General features: G+C 40.4%; 1 protein-coding gene across 6 annotated transcripts in view; it reads right to left on the reverse strand.

The window, feature by feature from the left end:
- LOC125467215 (monoacylglycerol lipase ABHD2-like) overlaps positions 1-23,136 on the reverse strand; it is a 106,243-nt gene that overhangs the window by 11,248 nt on the left and 71,859 nt on the right. For all 6 annotated transcript variants that reach the window (XM_059639337.1, XM_059639342.1, XM_059639339.1 and 3 more), the window contains 4 exons: positions 19,791-19,883; positions 17,657-17,770; positions 6,191-6,260; positions 4,664-4,748 (listed from right to left, as the gene is read on the reverse strand). In XM_059639337.1, coding sequence (XP_059495320.1) covers positions 4,664-4,748; positions 6,191-6,260; positions 17,657-17,770; positions 19,791-19,883 — 362 coding nt within the window. The remainder of the gene's footprint in view (positions 1-4,663; positions 4,749-6,190; positions 6,261-17,656; positions 17,771-19,790; positions 19,884-23,136) is intronic.

Raw genomic sequence — 23,136 nt, forward strand, 5'->3', positions numbered from 1 at the left:
AACCATTTCAGTTCCGAAAAGTGGAAGAGTTATGTATTTGAATTGATCTCAGGCACTTTTTTTGAAAGCCTACCCACACAGACAGTGCAGGTATACTCTTATTATGTCAAACATGTGGGATAGTATGACTCTCCTTTAGGTATATTTACAGTTCTCTCATGATAGGTTTCAAAGTTCTGATTTTGTTACAATCCACTGCGCTAAAGTGGAAACTCCAGCATAACTAATCTTAGAACAAATTCTAAACGTTGATGTTAACCTCTCATTGAGAATATTTTAAACTCAAAAGATTGCATTATTGGACAAGATGATGTGCTAATAAGGACCACCTGTAAAAGGCATCTCAGAAGTTTGAGCGAAAGGTGAAACTAGCTGTTTCTCAGTGCTATGCAGTAATAACGAGTTGTGTACATCACTAACAAGTTGCTGTCATGAAGACAAGATGGTGTTCTGTCCTTTACACAACTGATGAGATTCATGTGGTTTATGAAACTCTGTCAGTGTGATGCTAGGTAATCAGGTTGCACGCTCCAAAGGCTGATAGATCATATTAAACACCAGATTCCTTTGGCTGTTTGCAACAAGTTACCGACCATACCCAAACAGTCCAAGTTTGCAAATACCACAACAATGTCCAACATTAAATATGATTTTGCAATTGGACATTTACTGGAGAATCTAGACTGTGGATAGAATATGATTACAATACAACATACAGTAGTAGTTGGGCTTACAATGTGGTGCACTTGTATGTACTGGAAGCTATGCATACTAACAGTGCCCTATTGTTTGCAGACAGAAACCGTAAATGTTATTTTTCCCTTAAACTGGTATTCTTGTCAAGGACCCTGATGACAGTAAAATGAAATGCTTTGTCTTCTTTCAGTGATAGTTAAGCTTAGTATGATCAAATGACTATTTGCATATCTATCACTGCACAGTCTAAATCGTTTTTGTCCATAATCTTTGCACATTTAAGTTTTACTTGTAATAAACCCTTTATTCTTTCTTCACTAAGAAATATGGCTGACTTAAAACCTATTTAACCGGACATAATCACTGATTAAATTTAAAATTTCAGTGGAGAAATGGCAACACTGTACACAAAAATTGATGCACTCCTCCAACCTCTGTCATAGCCTCAACTGTGTGTGTTTAGGAGAACACAAATGCCCACAGGTAGTCTAACATTTAATCCTTTAAAACCAATATCATGTGGGAGAATTTGTTCCAAGGCCAATCAACATATCGATTTAAAACAAAAACAAAAATTGCTGGAGAAACTCAACAGACCTGGTGGTATCTACACAGAAAGCAGATAATGTTTTGTGTCCAATGACCCTTCTTCAGAACTGATTGTACCTCGTTAAAGGTGGTATGTATGCTGAAATCTGGTGTCCAAAGTTAAATGCAGGACTCCACATGTATGCTGAACAAGTTGCTGGGTTGCTTCAGTGAATCTTGCGGTTGGTAAACACTACTGTCATTGCATGTCAGTGGTGGAAGAAGTGAATGCTGAAATATTAGATGAGGTAGCAAACAAATGGGTTAGTGGCAAGCTTACAATGTTGTTGGAACTGCATTCATCCAGCCTAGTGAAGGGTACTTCTCACTTGTGCCTTGCAGTTAGTGGACTGGCCTTGAGTTGTCAGGAGAGAAGTAGTTGCTGACTGGAGAATTCCCACCCTCGGCTCTATAGCCACAGCATTTGTACGATTGGTTCAGTTCAGTTTTTGGTCAAAGCTAACCTCTATGATTTTGATAGTGGGGGATTCAGTGATGACAATACCACTGAAAGCTATTTGTTAAAGATAGCTATTGCCTGTGTGGTGCAAATGTCACTTGCCACTTGGCAGTCCAAGTCCACATGTTGTTCTTTTCTTCCACATTTGGACATTGATTGCTTCGGTGTTGGACATTGTGAGATCAGCAGATGATCCCACCTCCGATATTTTTCTGGAGGTAAGGCTATCAATAAAACACATGTTCTTCATAGCTTTGTCTCTCAATACCATGAAATGAGCCTAATTTGTTTTTCTCATATCCAAACTTCACACTCTTCCGTTATGAATTCCACATGATAGCTTTGCCTGCTCAGTTAGTCTTTCTAGCTTAAGCAATACATCACAGAGTAATGGTTGGTTACTTAGATGGATGGATGGATGGAGTTACCTGAAAATTTGGATCTCTCTCTCTAGCCCTTCACCAAATTTATGAATATGTATTATGAAAAATTAAGGTCCTAATACTAATTCCAAAGAGGCCATTCTGCCAAAGAAAATTCCCTTTATCTCAGTTTGTCAACAATCTCTTCGCTTGTGTCAGAAAGCGACCTTGAATTCTTTGCCTTAGCAATTTTTTACAATAATTTGTTGTGCAAAAAACTTCTGCAAATTCTGTCTGCAAGCCTGTACGTACAATTTCCATCAATTGCAACAAAAACTCAAATAAATTGGACAGACATTGAGTCTACACAGGTCTATGTTTATTCCTTCAGTCATAACCTGGCCAAGTAGTCAGTTATTTGTCTATGACGATAGATTCCACTTACTTTAGCTTAGATTCCCACAGTATGGAAACAGGCCCTTCGGCCCAACAAGTCCACACCGCCCCTTGAAGCATCCCGCCCAGACCCATCCCCCTATAACACACACCCCTGAACAGCATGGGCAATTTAGCATAGCCGATCCACCTAGGCTGCATACCTTTGGACTGTGGGAGGAAACCAGAGCACCCGGAAGAAACTCACGCAGACACGGGGAGAACGTGCCAACTCCACACAGACAGTAGCCTGAGGCTGGAATCAAACTCGGGTCCTTGGCGCTGTGAGGCTGCAGTGCTAACCAATGAACCACTGTGCCACCCAGGCATGTTTTTAGTTTACTGGTCAGTCTTTTGCTTCCTTAAATATTGGAGTGACATTTGCACTTTTTTTTTGAACGGACGAGGCACAATTTAAGGTTAAAGCAGCTACAATTTCCTCATCCTGTTATTTTAACACTTTTCAGTGCTCACTTTCCTGCTTTCCTCCCAAATCTCATCTGAAACAACCCTAACACAAAACAACACACAACTATTTTACATCCACCGTAAATCAACAGTCAGACCCCCAGAGTGAGGTCATGTTCTCACTCCTGAAAGTATCTGCAGTTCATTCAAGTTCAATTAAGAATAATCTTCACTTCATAATCTTATGAGTTTTTATTTCATTGCTTCACGAACACAGGCACTTCCATCTGTGCTCTGAAAATACTTGAAATTGATTAACAACCAGCAGAGCTCTGTTTGTGGCCAATGTGTGATTCATAGCTCAGTGTAATTCAGGCTTTGTTAGTTGCACAGTGTGCTATGCAGCTATCAGCTTCAGACTTTTTGTCTAACCTGTTGTAACCATAGTAAAAATAGACAGACACTCAACCAATAACTAAGAATTGAACAAATTCATCCCGTGCACAGAAAGATTTCATGGCTGCCAAGCTTCCCTGGAATTCAAGAGTACACACCTAATCAATTTAACTACAGTCGAGAACACTCATTAGTTCAGAGGTACACACCATGCCGATCTTGCAGTTCAATCCGTGAAAGTTGTGCAAGTAATTTTCCCATAAAAGTACCTCTGTATCAAATAAGGTTTTAAAATGCTAAAAAAGATGTAGTTTACTGCATATATCACTCCTTCCTGCCAGTGCCTTGTATTTCAAATCATGTGCCATATCAAGTCATCCATTGCATTGCCCAAGTTTCCTAGCTGACCCTGGTCACAGACTGAAATTAGTGAGAATGACCACGACTGGCTGCTTTAAAGTTCTACTTGATGTCTGATTTACAGGACACTATCAAATGATACAGGTTAATTTTCTGCTCAGTTGCATTCCTTTCAGGTATGTTTCACTGGCAGAATTCAAACCAGATGCAAAACGTAAATGATGCTGGGTGTCAAAAAAATGGAACAGTGGAATGCAAATGCAACTTTCAGAATGGCATAACCATCTTTAGTTTTATCAAACAAAAGCTGTGGGCGATGGACAGGTTACAGGGATAGGTATGTAATGTTAGAGTTAGGTCAAGTGTGAATACAGCATGTGTTGATAAACTGTTTTTACATTTCACAGCACAACAGGCTCCCAGTTCCCAGGAGCTGGACTGTGCACTTTTGAATAGAATGAAAGCAACTAAGTCTGAATCAAATTTTAAAACTGTAAACAATTATTGTTTTCTTTTAATCCTCAAAACATGGCTGAAGTTTAAAATATCGTAAATTGATTTTGAATCAAAGACAGTACTGAAATATTTGGCACTAATGCTTAAACTGTGCAATGCTAATTGATTGACCCAAGATCAACTGTTAAGCATTTCCAGTTTGTTAGAGAGAAGGTACTTACATAATAAAGGTAAAATTGCCACAGCCTTATTAGACCATACAGCTGCTCTCTATTGGTGGTGGTAACCTGACAGTCACCATGCCTCAGGGGAGGGAAAGGCTGTGAAAGACATTCCTTCAAGGCAACCTAGCTGTTATGGGAATTGAACTGCATCACACTGCATCTCAAACAAACAAGCCATCCAGCCAAGTAAGCTAACTGACTTCCGAACAAGCATTAAAGATGGAGGAGCAGTTTGCTGTTTGTTTCTAACATTTAAAAAGCAGAATTACTAAACTCACCTGCAAGCGAACGGGGGATGGTCAACAAGCTTTCATGCACTAGGGGATCATCGGAAGCATTCACTAGTAGAAGAGGAACCTGGATCTGTATCAGCAGATAAAATAGTCATTATATTACAAACAGATGCCATATACTGACAGGAAAGACAAGCCTTTCAAATACTAATTCCAAATGTTTACTTGAGCAAAGAAACTGCATTGTCTTGAATGGTTTGCTTGCAACCTCCTCCCAGTACTCTTACTATACAAATATTTACCATGGGTATTTCAGAAATGCTTAATAGCAGGTCTGTTGATGATTTATGAAATTCAGTATAAAAACTTATTTCTTCTTTCTTCTCTAGTCTATCAATCCCAACCCAAAAAAAATATGAATTTTAGCAAAGCAATAATGGTAAATATATTAAGAATGTTTCTCCTTTATGTCATTGACTGTGGAAAATATCTGGAATGCTCAATGTTCTTTGGATAAATTGGGGCTGTCCTAACATACATGTTGTGCATAGTACTAGAGGTCACAAACCCACAGATAGGAATTGTTTGACAGGGAACAAAAGCAACACTTTAAAGTGAACTGGCCTGTATAATACTTCCCTCTGTTTATAGAGGGAAATATGACAGGTAATCCTAGCACTAATGTGCCGTGTTTGAAGAACAGCACAAAAAAATGTTACAACTATTTTAAATGACGGATAGAGAATTCATGACCTTCCACTTTTAATACAAAGTGTAGATGCTTAAAATGAAACTACTGAAATCAACACCAACATTTACAAACAAGAACAAGCAAACTTATGTAGGTATCAAAAACGTTAAATGATACTACTCATGGATTAACCTGGATATATTTTGTGAAAAACAAGACAAAAATAATTGAGACTTGGGCGAACACAGTCTCTTCCCCAGCAGCCACAGTCGAAATTTTCACTGGAAATTATACAGCATGGAGTACTTCATCCTGCTGTAGGATATAAATCTCAAGTGCTAAAATGTGCTGAACAGGGACAGATTTGCTTATATTACTATAGGAAGCTAGGCAAAGTCTTAATAGCTTTTTTTGCTATGCATCTCAAAATATATAGGGTGGATTTTCAATTTTACTTCTCAAAACACCAGATATTTCAACAGGGGAGGTGAACGATAAATAAAAACACAGGTGAGAAAACTGAAAAAATCTCCACATCAATAATGCACCACAGACCCTTGGTGCTAATTATGCTTTGCTGTCATAGCAACAATTTTAAGCAAATAGAAGCCCCTTTTGATTCCATTAATTTGCATTCTATCACAATACAGTTCAATAACAATTTATATTTACCAAACAAAATAAGTAAGTACAGTGGAAAAAGATATCAAAGCTTCTGGGACCAGCATACCAGGAACGGCAATCCGCCACATGCCATGTCATTTGTAGTGAAGTCGGCTTTTTGTAATCTTTTAAAACTGGATAAAGTTATTGCAATGTGATTTTTGTAATAATTCGCAAAGAAATGGATTACAATTTAAACCTGAATGAAGCTGACTTACATTGTGAAGATAGTGCATACAACTTTCTTTCTCATAATATTCTTTCAGTGTGTCATACCCATGGAACTTTCTGAAAAAGACAAATATAACTGTAGATCCAAAATGCATAAGAGATAAGCTCAAAGTAAAGTGTTTTGAACAAAGACTGAAGTTAAGTACTCTCACTACAGTCAAAATATGCATATAGTATAGTATGTATAGTACACATATACACACAGTATAGCATGATATCAAAACACTAAATTACCAAAGCATTCATGACCACAATCTATGTATTTTCTAGAATAAAAGTTCAGAGGTGATCGAGGAAATGTATTAAAATTATGAAAACAGATTTTATTACAAAAAATCATATGTGCACAAACTAGTGAACTATTAGAGATATAAATTTAAAGACTATTACAAGCAGTATGCAAGTGGGGGGGTTAGAAACATTTATAAAACCACAAGAAACAGGAACAGAAGTAGGCTATTTGGCTCCTTGAGCCTGCTCAGAAATGCTCTCACATTCAAATGGATCCAACACTCCTCATGCCTATTTTCCTACCTCTTTCCCTGTTATCTTTGATTCCCTACTGATCAAGAATCAATACATCTCAGCCATAAATATACACACGAACTCTACCATCATGGTTCTCTATGGCAAGGAGCTCCAAAGAGTCACAACCCTCAGAAGAAACTCCTCCTCAACTCAATCTTAAGTTGATGCCCCTTTCGTCTGCCATCTGGTCCTAGAGTCTGAGGAGAAACATCCTCTCAGCTTTTACTGTGTCAAGCCCCTTAAGAATCCTATACACTTCAAAGAGATCACTTGTCATTCTTCTAAACTCCAGTGAGTACAGTCCCAACCTGTTCAGTGTTTGCTCATAAGACAATCCCTCCATATCAGAGATCATCCTAGTGAACCTTTTCTGAACTGTCTAATGAAAAAGAGATTTCTCAAATCAGGGGACCCAAATAGCTCTCAGTACTCCAGATGTGGTCTCACCAGCATCTTGTACAGTTGCACTAAGTGTGTCCAACTCGTATGCTCCAACCACTTTGAGATAAGATCCAACATTTCATTAAGCTTTCCTGATTAACTGCAGTACCTGTGTGTGTTTCGTGCATAAGTACACACGGGCCCTTGTGTCGCAACCTTCTACAGTTTTTCTCCATTTAAAAAATCATCTTTTGTTGTCCCTACCAAAATGATCCAATATTTGTATCTTCCCACATTATACTCCATTTGCCATCTTTTTGCTGACTTACTTTACTCATCAATATCTCTGTGAAAACTGTATCCCTCTCACAACCTGCCTTTCCACCTGTTTTAGCGTTGTCTGTAAATCAAGCTGCAGTAGATTCAGCTCCTTACTCCTAATTATTATTATATATCGTTACAGTTGCAGTCCCAGCATTGATCCCTTGGAAATCCACTGATCACAGGTTGCCAGCCTGAAAAAGAATCCCTTCACCCCATTGTTTCTTGTCCACAAATGATTTATCTGTGCCAATATACTACCTCCAACATCCAAATACAACACATCTACTGGTTCCCCTCTATCTGACTCTGGTTGAGACTTCCTTGAAAATGTCTAACAAATTAGTCAGACATGATTTCCCTTTCATTGGATTATGATTTTCTAAATGTTTTCTCATTATTTTCCTTAATAATCGATTCCAATACTATCCCAACAACAGACGCTAAGCTATTTGGCGGATAGAAAGTAAAAACAGGGTAACTTTTTAAATAGGGGTGTCACATTGTAGCAGTTTTCCGATCCTCTGGTACTTCCGGTCTGGGAAGAGTGGCCTACATTGAACATCAGCCTGGACCAAGGTCAGTCTGAGCAGTAACATTAGCACCAATAGGGTGAAGGAAAATGAACCTGGGTGCACGGCAGCGACATGGAGCTGAATCTAGGAGTGAAACTTGGGACGTGATGACACCAATCAAATATTGGCATTGGCTTTGCTGCTCAGGAACCAGATTTGCAGACCAAGTGAATAGTGTCTAGAGAGAGATAAAGTCCATAAGACATAGGAGCAGAAATTCGGCCAGTCAGCCCACTGAATCTGCTCCACCATTCAAACATGGCTGATACGTTTCTCAAACCCATTTTCCCACAACCATTGATTCCCTTGACAATCAGAAAACTAATTTCCATCTTAAATATACTCGATGACCTGGCTCCCACAGCCTTCTGTGGCAGTGAATTCCATAGAATCAACATACTCTGGCTGAAGACTTTTCTCCTTATCTCCATTCTAAAAGGTCTTCCGTTTAAGATTTTGCCCTCAGGTCCTAGTCATTCCTACCAACGGAAATATCTTTCCAACATCCACTCTGTCCACGCCATTCAGTATTCTACAAGTTTCAATTAGATCCCCCTCAATCTTCTGAACTCCATTCAGTACAGACCTTGAGTCCTCAAACATTCTTCATAGATTAAGCTTTTCATTCCTGGGACCATTCTCATGGCCTTCTTCTGAACCCGCTCCAGAGCCAGTACATCTTTCCTGGAATATGGGACCCAAAACTGCGTATAATACCCCAAATGTGACCTGGGCAGAGCGTTATATAGACCTCAGAAGCGCATCCCTGCTTTTATATTCAAGTCCTCCCAAAATAAATGCCAACATTGCATTTGCCTTCCTAACTACTGACTCAACCTGCAAGTTTACTTTGAGAGAATCCTGGACTAGAATTCTTATGTCTCTTTGCACTTCATACTTCTGAATTTCCTCACCATTTAGAAAATAGTCCACACCTCTATTGTTCTTACCAAAGTGCATGCCCTTATGCTTTCCCAAGTTGTCCTCCAACTGCCACTTGTTTGTCCACTCTCCTAGCCTGTCCAAATCCTTCAGCAGCCTCTCTGCATTCTCAATAATACCTATCCATCTACTGAAATTTGTATTGTTTTGTGCTAGGAATAAAGAGCAGGAACAAGAGATGAGTTTGATGAGTGGGTGCTGTTGTGTAAATCAGCTCCTTTGAAATAGCAGGAGTCAGTGGCCCCGTGGAATGTTCCTCCTGCAATATGTAGGAAATCAGGGACACTTAGTGTCTGTGGTGACCACGCATGCAGAAAGTGTGTTTCACTGCAGATCCTGATTTTCCACAGAGCACCTAGGGATATGGGTGGACTGACTGTGGCGCAACCCATGAGGCTGAGAATGTCATGGATAGCACAGTTAGCGAGCTGGTCACAACCAGAGTGGGCTACACAAAATGAAGAGTTAGATGACTGCTAGGAAGATGAGCAAGCGTGGACAGACAGACAGTGCAAGAATCCCCTGTGACCATTCTCCTCTCCAACATTTTGGGGAGATGGCCTCTCAGGGGAAAGCAGGAACCGATAGATCAGTGGCACCATGAAGAGTCAAAGATTAGGCAGGCAGTAGTGATAGGGGACTTGATGGTCACAGGCCCAGACAGACATTTTGTGGCTGCAAGTGAGACTCCAGGATGGCATTTTGCCTTCCTGGTGCCAAAATCAAGCATGTCTTCACAGGAAAATGACGTTCTCAAGTGGGAGGGTGAGCAGCCAGAGGTTGTGATCCATATTGATGCTAATGACACAGGCAGAGAGAGAGAGAGCACAATTTGTTCTGTAGTGATTGTAACGAGTTCAGCCAGGTATATAGCAACAAGTTGTTCCCTGATTGGGCCAGATTAACAGCCCCAATCAGGAGGCCCTAGTTGATACATAACAGACATCCTGACACTCTGGGAATTGACTGAGGCCACACCAGTGTCAAGGACATGCCATGTATAAATAAAGGATGGCCTGGTGATGGGATACTGGCCTTTGTGGAGTTATTTCAAGGCCTGCAAAGTAAGTTAAGTAGGAAGTTGAAAAGCAGCACCTCTCTGATTGTAATCTTAGGATTAATTCCTGTACCAAGTGCCAATGAGGCTAGGAATACAAAGATAATACATTAAATACATGACTAAAGACCTGAAGGAGGAGGGAGGGCTTCAGGTATGTGCACCATTCAGATATCTTCTGGGGCAGCTGGGACCTGTACAAGGAGGACAGGTTGCCCCTAAGAGAGGCACCAATATCCTCCCATTCAGGAAGGTTTAAACTAGTGTGGCAGGGTGTGGGAATCAGAGCAGTAGGTCAGGAATAAAATGACCAAAGTGTCAGAGATTAAGACCAGTAAGATTCAGAGGAAGGACAGACAAGGAGAGGTTACTGAACATGGAGGACAGATAGTCTCAGGTATATTTAGTGTAAGGTGAGGTGCATGACAGGTAAGGCAGATAAACTTACAGCTTGGATTAATACATATACCCGTGATGTTGTAACTATCACAGAAACTTAGCTATGAGAAAGACAAGATTGCTATCTTTATGATTTGGGATTTGGATGCTTCAGGCGAGATAGAGGGGGACATAAAAGAGGTGGGGGTAATGCAGAGGGTATCACAGTTATACTGTGGGAGGGCACATTTAGGGTTTGTCCAGAAAAGCCACATTGTCATTCTGAGTTCCACCAAAGTGCAAACACTACCATGGGGTAATACTTTAGGCTTCCCAAACGCCAGTGGGTGAAGGAGGAACAGATATAGAACATAGAACATTACAGCACAGTACAGGCCCTTCGGCCCTCGATGTTGTGCCGACCTGTCATACCGATCTCAAGCCCATCTAACCTACACCATTCCATGTACGTCCATATGCTTGTCCAATGACGACTTAAATGTACCTAACATTGGCAAATCTACTACCATTGCAGGCAAAGCATTCCATTCCCTCACTCCTCTCTGAGTAAAGAAACGACCTCTGACATCTGTCCTATATCTTTCACCCCTCAATTTAAAGCTATGCCCCCTCGTGCTCGCCGTCACCATGCTAGGAAAAAGGCTCTCTCGATCCACCTTATCTAACCCTCTGATTATTTTATATATTTCAATTAAGTCACCTCTCAACCTTCTTCTCTCTAATGAAAACAGCCTCAAGTCCCTCAGCCTTTCCTCGTAAGACCTTCCCTCCATACCAGGCAACATCCTAGTACATTTCCTCTCCACCTTTTCCAAAACTTCCACAGCCTTCTTATAATGAGGTGACCAGAACTGTACGCAATACTCCAAGTGCGGCCGCACCAGAGTTTTGTACAGCTGCAGCAGAACCTCTTGGTTCCGGAACTCCATCACTGTATGACTTCTTAACAGTCCTGTCAACCTGGGTGGCAACTTTCAAGGATCTTTGTACGTAGACACCGAGATCTCTCTGCTTATCTACACTACCAAGAATCTTTCATTAGCCCTGTACTTTGCCTTCCGGTTACTCCTACCAAAGTGCATCACCTCACACTTGTCCGCATTAAACTCCATTTGCCACCTCTCAGCCCAGCTCTGCAGCTTGTCTATGTTTCTCTGTAACCTACAACATCCTTCGTCACTATCCACAACTCCACCGACCTTGGTGTCGTCTGCAAATTTACTTGTGGGCAGATTACGGAAAACAAAAACAAGAGGGTTCTTGTGGCAGGAATTTTAACTTCCCTTGTACTAACTGGGCCTCACTTTGTACGAGGGATTTTGATGGGGAGGAATTTGTTAAGTGAATCCAGAATAGTTTCTTTTTAATTAATATGTAAATAGTCCAAATATAGAAGGGCCATACTCAACCTCGTGTTTAGGGAATTAGCCTGGCCATGCGATTGAAGTTTCAGTGGGGGAGTATTTCAGGGACAGTGGCCATAATTATATAAGTTTTAAGTTATTGTAGATAAGGAAAGGAGCAGTCCTCGGTTGAAAGTACTAGACTAGGGGAAGGCTAATTACCACAATATCAGGCCGGAACTGGGGAATATAGATTTGGGGTGGCCATTTGAAGGTAAATTCTCATCTGACATGTGGGAATCTTTTAAAATGCCAGATGATTTGAGATCAGAACCAGCATGTTTCTCTGAAAATAAAGGATAAGGATGTCAAGGTTCAGGAATCATGGGTGACGAGATCTTGAGAGCTAAGTGAAAAAGAAAAAAGGAGCCATATGTAAAGTTTAAGGATCTGAAGACAGACAAAACCCTTGAAGAATACAAAGGCAGAAAAAAAAACTCAAAACAAGGAATTAGGAGAGCTAAAAGGAGCCATGAAATATCTGGTCTTTGGCAAACAGGGTTAAGGCAAGTTCCAAGGTACTTCATACATATAAGCACCAAGAAGGTAGCTATGAACTCCATCTGCCATTTCTCTGCCCATGTCTCCAGCATATCTGTCAACCTTCACTGTTGACAGCTCCTCCAATCTCTGTCATCCACAACTTTGTAATCAGACCTGCTACATTATATTGCAATTAATAGGGGTCCCAACGTTATCCCTGTCAACGGGGCATCAAAGTGGTTGGCACCGATTCTAGCCTACGGTAATTGTCTGTGTGGAGTTTGCACATTTTCCCTGTGTCTGCATAGGTTTCCGCCCACAGTCCACAGATGAGAGAGTTAGGTGGATTAGTCATACAGAAAAAAGTTGCAGGGTTACAGGGGTGGGTGAGATGTTATGCTGTTTGGAGGGTCTGTGCTGACTCAGTGGGCCAAGTGGCCTCTTTCTGCACTGCGGTGTGTCTATGATTCAGTGAATACCACCGATCACAGATCTCCAGTCAGAGAAACCCGTTTCCCCAGCTACGATCTGTCTATGACTCAGCCAGTTCTGTATACATCTTACCAGTGCATGGCAGATCCCATGTGAGTTCACCTTTTTGTACCAGCCCGCCTTGAGGAACCTACTTCCTCAGACAACTCAATCAAGTTTGAAACATGACCTGCCCTGCACAAATCCATGCTGTTTATCACTAAGTCCATATTTTTCCAAATGAGTCAGTCCTATCCCTAAGAATCATTTCCAATAATTTCCTTACCAATGACATAAATATCACCAGCCTGTAATTTCTCAGATTATTCCTGTTGCCATTCTTAAAGGAACAAGATTGGCAGTTCTCCAGTCTTCTGGGACCTCTCCTGCGACTAACAATTTTACAAAGAATTTGTACAAGGCCCCAGCAATTTCCTCACCTGCTCCCCCAGCATTCACTGACAGATCCCATCAGGTGCCAGGGACTTATCTACCTTAATGCTTTACCAAACAGCCAACACTACCGCCTTTTTGATATTGACGTGCCCCAGAGTATCAACATGGCCCATCTGAGACTCACCATCCACCACATCCTTTCCCTTTGTTAATGCCAGTGCAAAGTATTTGTTAAGGACCTCACCCATGTTCTCCAACTGCAAGCATAAATTCCCTCCTTGGTCCTGTGGACTGAATTATAGACACACCACAGTGCAGAAAGAGGCCATTTGGCCCACTGAGTCAGCACAAACCCTCCAAACAGCATCACATCCCACCCACCCCTGTAACCCTGCAACTTTTTTCTGTATGACTAATCCACCTAACTCTCACATCTGTGGACTGTGGGCGGAAACCTATGCAGACACAGGGAAAATGTGCAAACTCCACACAGACAATTACCTTAGGCTAGAATCGGTGCCAACCACTTTGATACCCCGTTTGACAGGGATAATGTTGGGACCCCTAGTAATTGCAATATAATGTAGCAGGTCTGATTACAAAGTTGTGGATGACACAGAGATTGGAGGAGCTGTCAACAGTGAAGGTTGACGGATATGCTGGAGACATGGGCAGAGAAATGGCAGATGGAGTTCAATCCAGGCAAATGCGAAGTCCTGCATTTTGAAACATCTAATGCATGTAGCATTGACAGAATCTAGGTATACAGTTCTCTGAAAGTGGCAACCCAAGTGTATCAGGTGGTCATGAAGGCTTATGGCATGCTTGCCTTTATCACTCGTGGCATAGCGTATAAAAATCAGCAAGTATTGTTGTTATAGCTGCAGAACTTTAGATAGACCATATTTGAAATATTTTGTACAATTCTGGTTGCTGCACTACCAGAAGGACATGGATGCTTTGATGAGCATACAGAAACCATTTACCAGGAAAAAAGCCAGGTTTGGATGGTATTAGCCATGAAGAGAGATTGGACAAACATGATTCAGTTTCACTTAATGGATGAGAGACAACCAGCTAAAAGTTTACAAAATATTGAGAGGCATGGATAGAATGACCAGTCGGAGTCTTTTGCCCCAGGACAGAAATAGCAAGTACTGGGGGATATAGGTTTAAGGCTAAAAAGGGTAAGTTTAAAAGAAGGCATGAGAAGCAAGCAACTTTTGCTTTGAACAGAGTGGTAAGTGCCTGGAATGGGCTGCTGGAGGCAGATAGGACCACAACATTTAAGAGGGATCTTGACATGTAAACAAATAGGTAGAAAAAAAAAAGAGGACTACGGACTGCGTAGAGGCAGAAAACTTAGTTTAGCAAGGCATCATATGTTGGTACAGTCTTGTTGGGCTGAAGAGTCTGTTCCCATGCTGTACTGTTCTTTGTTTTCAGAATTCAACTTGGAAATCCAACTTAAATTCTTGGAAAATTAGAACCAATGCTTCCTGCAGCTGCCTCTTTTAGGATCCTAGGACACATACCGTCAGGGCCGGGAACATATCTGTCTTTTGCTCCACTAGTTCGTCTGATATTGCTTCTTTAGTGGTGGTTATAGTACCCAATTCCTCCCCTATATTTATTAGTATTAAAGGGAATGTTTGAAGTATCTTCCACTGTAAAGACTGGGATACAATACCTGTTTAACTTCTCTGCTATTTCCTTGCTCCCTAGCATCATTTTTTAAGGGAACTATGACCATTTGGACCCATCTTGTCCATTTTATATATTTAAGGAAATTCTTAATGTCAGTTTTTATATTTCTTTTGTTTTGCCATATAGTTTGTTTTCTTCTTTATCAATATTTTAGTCCTCATTTGCTGGATTCTGAATTTGTCCTGAAGTATGGGATAATCAGTAACTTTGGCTTCCTTGTACGTTTTCCTTTTAACTTAACACTTTTGTTAACTTCCTTGGTTAGCCACGGTTGATTTATCTGCTCATAGAATCTTTCCTCCTTACTGGGATGTATTTTTGCTGAGAGTCATGAATTACCTCATTAAATATCTGCTACTGCTTGTTTACCATCATTTTGCTGATCTGTCCACCCAGTTCATTTTAGGTAAGATTAGATTCCCCACAGTGTGGAAACAGGCCCTTCGGCCCAACAAGTCCACACCTCGCCTTGAAGCATCCCACCCAGACCCATCCCCCTATAACACACACACCCCTGAACACTACGGGCAATTTAGCATGGCCAATCCACCTAACCTGCACATCTTTGGGCTGTGGGAGGAAACCGGGACACCCAGAGGAAACCCACGCAAACACGGAGAACGTGCAAACTCCACATAGCCAGTCGCCCGAGGCTGGAATTAAACCCGGGTCTCTGGCGCTGAGAGACTGCAGTGCTAACCACTGAGCCACCGTGCCGCCCCAGCTATCCTCATTTCATTATAATTCCCTTTAAGTAAACACAGTTGTTTCTGACTCAAGTTTCTCACTCTTGAATGGAATATTAAATTCTAATCAGGTCATGACCAGAATTTACCATTTTTTCTCAACAACATGCAGTTTTATAGCATGTTTACTCAGTAAACATTCTGGTATGCTGCACAGGAGTATTATCAAAAACAATTCTTGACACCAGGTCACACAAGGAAATATCTGGAGAGTCCAAAAACCTTGTCAAAGAGGTGGAGGAATGCTTTAGTAAGAAGTGTGGTTTAGGAAGGAAGTATTCTGAAAAAGTGCAGGACTAGCAGAGATGTGCAAGATCATGGAGAGATGCGAAAACAAGGATGAGGGTTTTAAAATTGAGGTCCAGCTAGAACTAGGCGAATACAAGGTCAGAGAGATGATAAGTGAATATGATTCAGCATAAGACAAGACATGGGTAGCACAGGATAATAAAATGTGAGGCTGGATGAACACAGCAGGCCAAGCAGCATCTCAGGAGCACAAAAGCTGACGTTTCGGGCCTAGACCCTTCATCAGAGGGTCTATGTCTGATGAGTTAGGCCTGAAATGTCAGCTTTTGTGCTCTGCAGTTCATCCAGCTCTACACTTTGTTATCTTGGATTCTCCAGCATCTGCAGTTCCCATTATCTCTGATACATGGGTAGCACAGTTTTGACTGTCCTCATCTTTAGAGTTGGCATACGGGAAACTAGGTACAGGAACATGAGATAATGGGAACTGCAGATGCTGGAGAATCCAAGATAACAAAGTGTAGAGCTGGATGAACACAGCAGGCCAAGCAGCATCTCAGGCCTAACTCATCAGGCATAGACCCTCTGATGAAGGGTCTAGGCCCGAAATGTCAGCTTTTGTGCTCCTAAGATGCTGCTTGGCCTGCTGTGTTCATCCAGATTCACACTTTGTTATCTTATACAAGAACACATGAACAGTCAAGTTTAGATTTAAAGACACAGGTAAAGGTTTCAGCTAAAAATTGAGGCAGATGCAGAACAGTGAGGCAGCATGATGCAGGTGAAAGTAGTTAATCTTGGTGATGGCATTGATACGTGGTAAGAAGTTCATTTTCCGGTCAAATATAGAATCAAGGATAGGAAATCAAAAACCAGTCTAATATGGTTGCCAGGAGGGTGGTTAAAGAGCAGAACTTGTGGCAGGGACCAAAGACAATAACTTAGGCTTTTCTAGATTCATTACACTGTGCACTCTGTCAGTGATACACTTATTTTGTAAACAGCATTTTGTCCATCAGGGTTAAACTATCAGCATAAATTGTGCTGTATTTCTTAAAATTCAATTCTAGACACGTGTAAATGCATAGGTTTCCTACCTCCACTCCTTTATAAATTTTGTATGTTAGATAGCTACATGAATGCATCCCATCCAATTACTAAGCTCCAATTCTACAAACTCTCTTCCCTTATTCACCAGGCCTCTACTCATACCTCTTTACTATATCACATTTATAAAAATGCTCAAAAATAGCATGTTTTGGATTTCTGTTAACCAAAACACTCCTGCAGAAAAATATTTTTTCTTCCTAATAAAAATTGCATAATTGAAAAGATTTTGAATTAACATAAAATGGAGAAGGAGATTTGTTTTGAAAACAACCAAACAAGCAAGTTTGAGGGAAACAACCTCGGAAACATCTACAGGTTTAAAAAGAGTAATCTGTCAAACCAAATACATTAAAGGAGAGATATGGACCATTGCATCTGTAACACCATTCAACGATAGCTGGAAATTTTTGAAACACTACTGGAGACAGCTTTATTTTTGTCTGTTTGGGATTGAAATAGCAATGCTGATGCATTGGGAAAGCCCTTAGTTCTTCACTGATAAAGGCCTGGGATCTTTTATTTCCACCTAAATAGGTATAATTCAAAGTACAGCTGCTATGATAATGCAGCATTCCCACAAGCTTTGCTGGCATGCAAACTCAAAATTAAAAACTTTTAGCTGCAAACTAAAACTTTTAAGAGGCAATACTGCTCGCAAAAACCAAGATGGCAGACTGCTGCTTACCTCATGATATTGTCATCAATATGCATCAGGGAAGTTGCTGTATAAAGTTTGCTAATGTCTACATCTGCCAGAGGATTTGGTGCTTTGCACTCATTTTCTCCAAATAAAATTTTTCTGTAATATAGAAAATGTAAACACCAAAATCAAAATGTTAACTATTTCTTATTAATTTTGAACAGTCAATTGGCAGAGAATCTATCATTATGAAAAGCAGACACAGGAAAACATATGCACTATTCTTTGGACTCATACTGAACTTGAAATCTTAGCTTAGTTTCTCTCTCCACAGATGCTACCTGCTAAGTTTCTGCAGCACTTACTGTTTTTCTTTCAGATCTCCGGCATTTGCAATATTTTGCTTTTCTATTCCATCATACAACTGTTTGTACAACTGAGAATTTACACCCATATCTACATTGAGAGAATCAAAATAAACACAGGCTCCAAACAGTTCATGGAAACAAGATAAATAACCAACACAGAATAAAATACAAGAATGAACAAAGTAGCTCAATGCTCCACCTTAACTCTGCAGAATTCTAATCTGCTAAATTCAAACTAAGCAATTGCTATCCATATTTTACGTGGAAGCTAAAACACAGAAGTATCACAACTACAGTGCTAAGAGTGCTTTTGGAGAGTAACAGGAGCACAAATACTAGATTTTGCAGATGCCATTAAATACTGGCTCTAGAAGCTGTTGGATACGTATATTTTTATATTTTAGTATTGGATTCAATGGCAAAGTTATCCTCCACCCAACAATTGGCAATGCATCAATACAATGGCAACATTACTACAGAGAAGAATTTGAGTGTATCCCAGAATGTTACAATCTTAAAAATGACATCTTGATGAGGGAAGAGAGCCCAATCTCTTATTCAGGTGGATGAGAAATAGGCGGATGTTTATCAAAAATTGTTTTACCAGTGGGTTACATAAAGGACATGTTGCTGGTTGCCAATGAATTACCAGCAGGTCATTTAAGAGCAAGGAAAACTCTAGCCAAAATCCAATTTCTTTTTTAAGCCTGGACTATGCAGGGATGCAGTTGAAATTTGCCAGACATGTTATACATGTCGACTATTTAGAAAACCTTAGACAGTAATAAAACGAGCACCCTGAATTCCTGCATTTGAGGAATCTTTCACACAGGTCTTAATTGATTGCACAGGACCCCTATCTAAAACAAAAAGTGGGAGCAGTATTTGTTGACCATAGCGGTGGCATGGTGACTCAGTGGTTAGCACTGCTGCCTCACAGAGTCAGAGACCCAGATTCAATTCCAGTGTCAAGCAATTGTGTGGACTTTGCACTTTCTTCCAGTGTCTGTGTGGGTGTCCTCTGCATTCTGCACCCCCCCCCCCCCACCCCCCCCAAGGTCCACAGATGTGCTGGTTAGGTGGATTGGCCATGCTTAACCACCCCTCATGTCCAGGGATGTGCAGGCTATGTGGATTTGCTAGGGGAGGTACACGGTTGCAGGCATAGGGTGGGATGCTCTTTGGACAGTCCGTGTGGACTTGTTGGGCCGAATAGCTTGTTTCCAGACTGTAGGGATTCTAAGAATAATGATGAAATTACAAAATCTAAAAAAAAATTAAATAATACCAAAAATCTTCCCTTGGCCAAACAACAAGTGTTGTTTTTACTGTGTATGGCTAGGGAGTGCTAGCAACTCCCAGGCAACTAGGACACCAGTAGCAAAGTAAACTAAAATGACAAAGCAATATGTAAGCATTGATGTTAGCAAATCCAACATGCTTACTTCGGCATCATTACTGATTTTGAAAGACCTGTAGTTTGAGGGCCCAGGGCACTACAATGATAGCGAGCAAAATATTAAATCAGTTTACATTTTCAAGTGTGCACTTTTATGGTTGAAAATCTACATTAAACTTTGGTTAAGAAAGCACAAACAGGTGCATTACAAAGTAACAATGAAAAGAATTCAAGAAAATGGTTTCTTAAGCCTAAAGTAGGTTAAAGATTGGTCACTACAATTATGTAACAGCTTATTTGGTTAGTCTTTTCTCAAAAAAGAGATCTGCAAATACTCTACAACTCTTATTAAATTGAATATATTCAATCACAATAAACATACAAATAGCCAACATAAATTTTAAATAATCACCTGTGAAACAAAATAATCTTTTTCATGTTATCTGCCATTAGGAAGTTGTAAAACCTCCGACATTGATCCCATCGGAGGAATGTTTCTTGTGCCCTAAGCAAAAGAAAATATTTCAGGTAAGAAAAATCAGAATATAAAACACAATTTTTAAATCTAACAGTGAGTTCAGAGTTCCAAAGGTAAAACAAAAAGCAGTGATAATTTATCACTGAACGTTTGCCCAAGATTTGAATCACACAATCAGGAAATTCTTGAAAACATCATTAGGGGCTAGGAACAGCTTCTTGTCCAGTAGGCACCCTTCTCTAGCCTTCAACCTCTCTCCCTCATGCTTTCTACAGGGCATATATTCTACTGACGCTACTACTAACACTGCAAGTTCAAATTTTTTGCACAATGAGTTACAACTCGTAACTGGATTATTTCATAACGAAAATTCATTCCAGCATTCTTTCAACTAATTCTTTATAGAAGCTAAAGACTATGGAAACCCTTTTCATTCCATCTCTTCTCATCCTATTCCAGCCCTGCCCCATGCAGTGAAAAGGAGATGTGACCTGAAGATTTGCATAATTTCATCACTAGAACTTCACTAATCTCATTTCTTTTTGTTACAGGTGATGTATAATATGACTGATCGTCAATGTACCAAACACTATACTAGGAGTACCACAACAGGCTTAATAAAACTCAATTAGGTTCAGTAGGTACACTCACGAAATGTCTTGCAACAGCTCCACTATAAATAGTTATCATTGCTATAATTGTTCAAGTGTGGAAGTGAAAAAATAACTTAAAATCTCATTAATTGGGTTAATTAATTTTCATAATTGACCAGAGAGGTTTAGTTATGTATATAAATGAAATCAAAAGTCTGTTCAAACTTGCTACCCTCTCCTAATGACATAAATCTGGCAGCGTTCAACAGTCAGACAAAAGAAGTTCACATGGCCCAAATTACCTTGGGAAAAGTTACTTCCACTAAGAATTTAAAATCAATTTCTTCTCAGAAACCTTCCAATTTTACAAGCTTCTCCTTATTCACTCCATCACTCTTAAGATTGTTCAGTTTATACTACTGGGAAAGATCTGCATTTCTGTACATCAAGTTGATTTTGGTGATCAGAAAGTTTCAAAAGTCAAGATTTTCATTTGTATCTGTCAGTGCCTGATCTTTGGTTTTTATCCCAGTTTAAAGAAAGTCAATTCCCACAGAATATAATCCACCTGTAGCACTAATGAGAATTAGACAGCTATTCCTTTTCTTAATAATTTTCAGCTGTTAATAATAGATGTCAAACCAGAAACTTTCATAATTTTGGAAAAATTTGGAGACAGAATAAGGAGTAAGTTATCACTGTTCGACATCAAACACCGCAGCTATTTAAGTGTATTGCATCAATCTCCAAGTTTTGTTGTGACCAAAGGAAATAAACTGTTTTTAGGTGCATGTTTTGATGGAATATTCAAAACAAAAGAACAACAGTCTATGGTAAAAATTAGGTCATTCAATGTTATAGAGGCCTTATTCTCTAGTTGTGCCACTAGTATAGGATTGTTTGTTAAACCAGCCATTATATTTTAATACAATGTAAAATGTTTTTTCCACTTCTGATCATTGCAGAATCTAAAGACCCCTGCTCTTCTCACTCATGACACAGAATTCTGTGTCCATCTACAAGGGCTGATGGGAGCATCAATTTAATGTTCTTCAAAAGAGACAGTGCCCTTGAAAAAGTTTTTTCTTTTTAAATTCACTTGTGCAATATGGCATCACTGGCTGGCTGGCATTTATTGACCGTCCCTAGTTGCTCCTCAAAGTGGTGGTGAGCTGCCACAGGCATAAACAATATATCGCAGAACAGGCCCTTCAGCCGACCTGTGAACTAATCTAAGCCCATCTCCTACACTATCCCATCGTCATCCACATGCTTATCCAAGGACTGTTTAAATGCCCCTAATGTGGCTGCGTTAACTACATTGGCAGGCAGGGCATTCCACACCCTTACCACTCTGAGTAAAAAGCCTGCCTCTGACATCTGTCTTAAATCTATCACCCCTCAAATAACAGCTACGCCCCCTCGTACAAGCCAACGTCATCAGCCTAGGAAAAAGACTCTCACTGTCTACCCTATCTAATCCTCTGATCATCTTGTATGTCTCTATTAACTCCCCTCTCAACCTTCTTCTCTCCAATGAGAACAGACCCAAGTCCCTCAGCCTTTCCTCATAAGACCTTTGCTCCAGACCAGGCAACATCCTGGTAAATCTCCTCTGCACCTTTTCCAATGCTTCCACATCCTTCCTGTAATGGGGCAACCAGAACTGTACACAATATTCCAAGTTAGGCCACACTAGCATTTTGTACTGTTGCAGCATGACATCATGGCTCCGGAACTCAATCCCTCTACCAATAAAACCTAACGCACCATTTGTCTTCTTAACAGCATATCAACCTGGGTGGAAACTTTCAGGGATCTATGTACATGGGCACCAAGATCCCTCTGCACATCCACACTACCAAGAATCTTTCCATTGACCCAGTATTCTGCCTTCCTATTATTCTTTCCAAAGTGAATCACCTCACATTTATCTGCATTGAACTCCACTTGCCACCTTTCAGCCCAATTCTGCAGTTTATCCAACTCCCTGCAACATCCTTCCACTTTGTCCACCACTCCATTGACTTTAGTGTCATCTGCAAACTTACTAACTAATCCACCTATGCCTGCGTCCAAGTCATTTTTATAAATGACAAACAGCAGTGGTCCCAAAATAGATCCTTCAGACACACCACTAGTAACCAGACTCCAGGCTGAATATTTTCCACCAACCACCACTCGTTGCCTTCTTACAGAAAACCAGTTTCTAATCCAAACTGCTAAATCTCCTTCAATCCCATACCTCTGCACTTTCTCCAATGGCCTACCTTGTGGAACTTTATCAAAGGCTTTACTGAAGTTCATGTACACCACGTCAACTGCCCCACCCTCATCCACATGCTTGGGCACCTTCTCAAAAAACTCAATGACAAATCCATGTTGACTATCTCCAATCAAATTGTTGCTTGCTAGATGATTATAAATCCTATCTCTGATAAGCCTTTCCAAAACTTTTCCTACACCACATGTAAGGCTCACTGGTCTATAATTACCTGGGTCATCTCTACTGCCCTTCTTGAACAAGGGCATATTTGCAATCCTCCAGTCCTCTGGTACTAAACCTGTAGACAATGATGACTCAAGGATCAAGGCCAAAGGCTCCGCCACCTCCTCCCTAGCTTCCCAGAGAAACCTCGGAAAAATCCCATCCGGCCCAGGGACCTACATACTATTACACCTTCTCG

The sequence above is a fragment of the Stegostoma tigrinum genome, chromosome 33, assembly GCF_030684315.1.
Source record: "Stegostoma tigrinum isolate sSteTig4 chromosome 33, sSteTig4.hap1, whole genome shotgun sequence".
NCBI lineage: Eukaryota > Metazoa > Chordata > Chondrichthyes > Orectolobiformes > Stegostomatidae > Stegostoma > Stegostoma tigrinum.